The 7,307-nt window shown below is 25.4% G+C and overlaps 1 protein-coding gene across 1 annotated transcript; it reads right to left on the reverse strand.

The window, feature by feature from the left end:
• Positions 1-2,910: 2,910 nt before the first annotated feature.
• Positions 2,911-6,754, reverse strand: LOC113549535. The gene is made up of 3 exons (XM_026950884.1): positions 6,597-6,754; positions 5,734-5,983; positions 2,911-3,231 (listed from the first exon to the last, which is right to left on the reverse strand). The coding sequence occupies exons 1-3, from the start codon at positions 6,648-6,650 to the stop codon at positions 3,026-3,028; spliced, it is 510 nt and encodes a 169-aa protein (XP_026806685.1). The 5' UTR covers positions 6,651-6,754; the 3' UTR covers positions 2,911-3,025.
• Between the last annotated feature and the right edge of the window lie 553 nt (positions 6,755-7,307).

Genomic DNA, 7,307 nt, shown 5'->3' on the forward strand with positions numbered 1-7,307 from the left:
TAACGTATTATTTAGGTATATACCTAAAACGTTTTATTTTCTACATTTATCTATTTAATCATAACAGTTTCAGACCATAAGCGTTTATTAAGTTAATAATGTTTTATAATATAATATCATAGTGTTATTATTCTTGTTTAAAAAAAAAAAAATACTTTATAATCTGCCCATATTATATTACACAATAAATAATATAATTTGTTATATTGAATTAGTTTTAATTCATTAAATGAACCTCGTTTCTCTCCGTGAGAAAAATACAAATTTATGTTTTGAAGGGTAAAGAAAAAATTATTTTTACATTAAAATAAGTCTTACACAATTCCCATATTAAAGTGAACGATTGTAGGAACGATAAATTTAGAAATACAACAATGGTTCAAAAGCAATACTAATTTTTTCACGAGTTTCTTATGAACTAATTTATTTTATTGTTTAATATTGCTGGATATCCAACTAGGTGAATAGATGTTATTGCCGAAGAATACTTAATTTTTATAAGACGACGTAATAATACGGTGAGTTAGGTTTTGATGCATTTTAATTTTGGGATAGAATCAGATACGAAAGAAATTGTAAAAATGACAAAACAATCGAAAATAAAATAGCCAGAATATTACAAGTACAAACAAAAAAACTAAACCTCGTCCGCTATATTTAACACGCCTTTATGATTTCTTCAGTACGATCAACGGAAATGCGATATAACGAATCACAAATTGAGTAGTTATTAGTATGCGGAGCAAATGCGATCGGTAATCATCAAATTTAGAAGTTTTCGAACTTCGCATGGTTTCTATAACCAATCTGTATAAACAAAATTATGTACTTTTTGAGATACATTGAATAATCGTTTTATCCATGAGTAGAATTTTAAATTTTTGCATTGAAATGACAATGGCCTAATAATTAATTGTTGTATATTCTTGTAGGTATAGTATACAATATACATATTATATAGATATTAAATACTGGTCATTTATACTAATATATAAATAGAAATTCGAATGAGTAGTCTGAGTTAAAAACATCTTTGGGAAGTAAGGATAATACTCATTAATAATATAAAAAAATTAAGTCTTTGATAAACTAAAAATAATAATAAGTACTGCTGTTTTTAATAATTCGTAACAAAACACATCTGAGTACTAAAATACTAAATATTACATCGTTAAATACTTTATTTACAAATTATAAACTCTATATTTATTATCATAATTTATAAATTACAACAATTATTATATATATATATATATATATATATTATAATAACTTTATTGTGTATATCAAGTTATTTATTTCAGAAAATAATTGTTTGTATTTGATAAAATACTTACATGAATTTTCAAAAAAATATACATATATTCTGCAGAAAAATTTAAAGTTAAAAATACTGAAATACTGAAAGTCATTCTGCACATCTGCTGTATAGCAAGTTTCAAGTGTATATTTTTACTATAATTATTTAACCCTTCGTAATGGTTGATGTATTAAATTTATATTAAATGATAGCTCTTCATATGAATAACGTTTCTAAGAAGAAATGCAGTACCAATTCCCCTTTATCATATATTATTTCTATTAACTTACAAGTCAATATCGCTATATAGTAAATGGTGTTGGTTTACCGTATAAAAAATTCTCGTAGTTTAAAAATAGTCTAAATATTTTGAAAATACCCAGAAAATTACTACGTTTAATATTTTTTGAATTATAAAAAATTAAACTGATACCGTTAAAAGAAAAATGATTATTATTTGCTTAAATAAATATGTATTCAATTTTTTTTTAATTACAAGAATTTTAAAAGGTTTTTAAAATGTTCATATTTATTTTCAATTTATTTTAATTCCTAAAAAAATCTTATTTTAAGAAGCACTTTGAATAATATTTTCAAGGAGTTAGATAAAGAAACTATTTTCTTTTTCTATATTTATAGGAGATAAAAATATATCAATAATTTAATAAATAAATTGCTTGATTATATCTCCACAAAGTTCTAATAAGATTTAATTTCTAACAGAAACTAATCTCAACATTGATGCTTAAGACTGTTCCCTAAGGTTATGACGGATGGAAAATAAAAATTAAAACACATCATTGTGAAACAAACATACTTAATATTTATATGTTCTATCTTTATATTTCTTTATTATTATTATAAAAGGCTGATTGTAAAAGAAAAATTGATGATATAAAATGTCAAAATTTAAAAAAAAAATAACAAATTATGTATAATATTTACAATTTATGTATACAATTTAGTTCAATGAAAAATCGATTTCATTGTAGATAATTAATCTAAATATGGTTTGACTATATAGCGTTATAAATACCGCATTATAGGTGGTGATTACTTATCTAGGCCTTCTAAATAATAAAAGACTAACCCTTTCTATCGGATAGAATTATTTATTTTTAGTACAAAGAATATTTCATTCGTCTAAATCATAAGGACTGCGGAAAAATAATACCATAAGCTTCAACCTCTCCGAATAAATATATTAAGCTCTGTTCATTATAGATATTAGATAGTCAATAGTAGTAGTATTATTATTATTATTTGAAAATAAAAGCATGTTTATTAGTGATTCTTTTCTTAATTAATTCTCTACTTATCTGATTAATTTTTACATAATACACAATCACGTATATATCTTTTAAACAGCAACAATATAAATAAACGTGACGTTAAAAATTATTATATCTTAATTTATCTAATGCATTTAGTATAAATGGTAAGACTCAAACGTTACTATGTATAAAAAAAAGGCATAATATAATTGAAGAGTTTTCATAATATTAAATTGATTTGTTTATTATTTATAATAAATATAGATACGTCATGATAATTATTTATATTATATTAGAATCTGTCGTATAATCATAAGCAAAACTTAAATTTATCAAATATGTGATTGATTTTTAATAGTTTTCATCTTAATTTGAATAATAAATATATAAATATATACAATTATTAGCTCAGTTATAAATAATTTGGTATAGGTGCCTATATCGTATATTTTCATTTAACACCGTATTTAACTCCAGATTTCTTATCTTTTTTTTTAGATTTTTTTGCACTTATTTTTTCTGACTCAATGGTTCTTCCTTCTTGTTTGTATAGTATTTCTAAAGCATTAGCTTTCTGTTGTTTGTCCGGAAAGTTTTGTTTTTCCCATTTTTTATAAGTTTTTTCAAGTTTTTTAAATCTTGACATAATTTGTCTCACTAAAAACATAACATTTAATATTAGTACTTTTGGTAATGCATTTTTTAATATTAAGTAAATGATCACAAATTTATGCAAAACATTTTTAATTTTTTTATGAACTATAATGAATCGAAATTTATTGTCATCAAACAATTATTTCAACCACCTCAAACCAGAGGACAGTAATATCACTAAAGCTGGGTATAGTGCGATACACCACTTTCACCATGGATAGTAGTGTGTTTATGCCAATAAGATCACTTTATTTTTCATTATCCACAGTCACATAAATATTTCAAATATCATGCAACTTTAAAATAAACCACCTAATGTTATCGTTAAAAAACAACCAACCTGCCTACAATACAATCATAATATAAATTCATTAATAAACATCATATAAAAAAATCAATATATCAAAATCATAACTCGTATTGCTAGATGATGTTCAACATTATTTCCAATCAGTTATCTGAAAGTATTTCAGGAACCTTATTAGAGACACACTAATATTTCTTCAGCGACCAAGCCGTCGTGTAATGAATCTTACTCCGCCAATGAAGTTACTCAGCAATTCATACTCACTTATCGGCGACCGCATTTCTCGGCGCAAACTGGCCGCTGGCAACGCTTTGTTTACTTTATTTCATACTTCAACCTTCCCGTTTATACTTATATTATCTACATCTTGTTTTAATAATAATTATAATAAGAACTTCATTTAAAACGAACAATAACCTCATTCCCTTTGTTGAAATCAATTTTAACTTTACGTTTACGTTTGAATACTTAATACCTTTTGTGTGTTGTTGTTACATTATAAATAATTTCTTGCCGATCAAATAAAATTATATATAATATTAGTTATTATATTATATTGTATATTACGTTCAAGAGAGTTATTTTGTTAGAATGTCCAAAATAGGATGATTAAAAAAATTCACTTATACCTATATTATGATATCGAAAACATTTAATTTGAAAGTAAATAATATATAATTTAATGATTTATACACCAATGAGGTATAATTCAGAACAATTTAATACCTTATTATGTTAAATCTTTACTGTTTTACACACAAAAGTATGATAATATATTTAAAAAGAAAAATGAACATGATTAGAGTTACGTTAATAAGAATCTACCCACAAAAAATTGACCTTAAATGGTATTTTTGTCAAATCGTATCTCGAGATAAAATGTTAAAAGACAAGTAAATCAAAATATAATTTCACTATTTTCTATTTAATTCACGACGAACATATCTAAAAAAAGAAATGATATGTACGGAAGATGTGAAATAGTGGAATTCAACTTCATATCCTAATAATATTGCAATGAGCAAAAGAAAACACGGCACGCAATCAACATACTCATTTTAACAACCTAGTGTATCTTTAAATAACATTTCTATATTTAGAATGAAACTCGAAATCAGCCGATATAAAAATAATTACATTTTTACAAAAATCATCATGCAAGCTTCAAAAGTATTGCATTTGTTCGCTAATAATAGGTATAATAGGTGTATAATATATTAATTTGATGTATGGAAAATTTAAAAAAATAAATTGAACTAATAACGTTACTTACTAGAGAATATAAACATAGTAATTACTATATTTTATTAACGGTACATTCGTAATGTATAATAATATACATTTATAAAATATGTACCTAATGAATTCAAACATTTCATACTAAGGATTTACGTGGTTAATATCGAGGGTATCAATCAAAATTCAAAACTCTACTATTGTTGTGTAATCATTCAAATGCATTCAACAGTTAACACTTATATTATGCCACAGTATGAAAAAAAAGAAATAGTTACATTCAAAACTGTACAGTCTTATTCAAATGAAGAATGACAACGTAGACATTTTTATCAAAATTGTTTAGCACTTTATACCAGAACAATAAAATATCATATCGATTAGATTTTGGTGGGCATGGTCTTATACATAAATACATTCAAATCACATGGATATAAATTATGTATAATATCGCAAATAAGTTTTACTAATTAACCATTTTATAATTGGAAAATAAACGTATTAAAATTAAATTCAGATAAATTCGAATTGTAAAAAAAAAGTTGTTGATACTTTATTGTTTATAAAGGTACAAAAAGCACTATGATTAGACACATAACCTTATTACACGGTTGTATGAATACTGATATATTGCGCTTTGATAAATGTTTTAAAATATAAAACACAAAGTTCCTCGCAACATCTAATTACCCATTGTATGACATAAAATATTTTTAATTTTAGTAACCACGTACGGTATTAAAAATGTGTGCTGCTACGTCTCTGAGATAAAAAAAAAAAAAAAAAAACTCTCATTTCAATCTGTTTTATACTCCAACTAACTAAGTGAAATATTATATATTTTTAGTACACATCTTTATTTTCTCGTTTATAATATTGTAGAATTACATATAATAATGTTTATATGCCAACTTATAGAATATTTTAAAAACCATATATTTTTACTTATAAAAATGATTTACCTGCATATTTTCGTAATACCGAAAATACATTTTTCAAATACTTTGGAAATGATTCATGTTTCATAATATGGTCGATAATGACATTACTTATATCGGTCAATTGCCCAACGACCTGTTGGCTCATTTGACTACCGAATTTCATTTTTAACTTATTTCCGAATGGTCTTAATGTGTCCGCATGTTTCGAAGCACGATTTGACAAATTTTGTTTCCGGTCTTCCGTTGCTTTTCCAGCTTCTATTAGCACATTCTATCCGAAAATAAATTATAATAATATATAGATGACATCGATTAATTATGTCTATATTTGGACATGAAAATTAGAATTTATACAAGCTTCGGAAGTTTTTTTTTTAGTGAAATTGATTTTAAAAATAAACGTTCTGTAAATCTGTAAAATATGAATATTACGCCAAGAGAAATATTTCAAAAATTGGTAAACAACTATAAATTATGTGTCACGAATCCGTCACCTTTACGATATAGTGAACAGAGATTTACAATTTACGAATACAGTCGTACCGACAATATGTATCGACACGTATTAATAAAAAAAATAAATCATGGCTATCGTTATTCCGTTTTTCGTTATTTTTCTTTTTTTACAAATTACGATCGCACGATACAAATGTCTGTCCGTTTGTGTGGTTTCCGGCTATTGGTCAATAAATTATTAATACCGTAAAAAATCGAAAAGTATTTCGAATTTCTCGCAGAAATATGAATAATACGATATAAACATTCTAGACGAATAGGTACCATATTTTATCATACAAAGTATAAAGTTAAATTTAAATTTGTACCGTACACAACGCCCGTGCCTATAATACATCATGGTTTATTATATTCGTTTGAAAACTCACGTCGATGGCCAAAATCGCAATGGATAACGTCAAAATCGTCCGAATGTGTACCATTATAAAGATGTTGTTTCCCCGTGACACTATAGTCAATTGTGATTGTGTTTATCCGGATACTCGAAGCATTGTCAGTGGCTTTTACTTGCTTGTTTATTTTTTTGAAAAAAAAAAAAAATATTTTCGCCACGTCAACTCGATTTGAATAAAAACAAAATAATCGTTCGCATGTGGTTGGTACGTTTATTGAGTATTTTCAGGATTCCGTTTCGATGTGTTGAGTAGACTGTACGGTTACAATAACTCTATTGAAGGAAAATATTACCATAATAATGGAAATTGTGCATCCATACAAAACTTTTTTTTTTAACAAAACAAATTACAAACAAATTTTTGTTTGCTGTTAGAATCGGCTTTCCTCCGCCGTACTTATGGCTAAACCTGCATTTTTGCAAACTGCCGATTTTGAATGTGTGTGCTGAAATTAACTTTGAGTAAAAAAACCACTACTTGTTGAAGCTGATTAACTCTATGCGTTTATGTAGTTTACATATAGGTCGAGCTCAGATAGATACACAATCCATTGAGCTCATGATTTTATTTTAACAAATGCACTGCGTTGAATTTATTACATTTTAACGTCGATATTACATTCATTCAATTTTTTGATATTGTGTGTTTAACTATTTAAACTTATTATAATATACTCCATGCAGC

This window comes from Rhopalosiphum maidis, chromosome 1 (assembly GCF_003676215.2).
Source record: "Rhopalosiphum maidis isolate BTI-1 chromosome 1, ASM367621v3, whole genome shotgun sequence".
NCBI classification, from domain to species: domain Eukaryota; kingdom Metazoa; phylum Arthropoda; class Insecta; order Hemiptera; family Aphididae; genus Rhopalosiphum; species Rhopalosiphum maidis.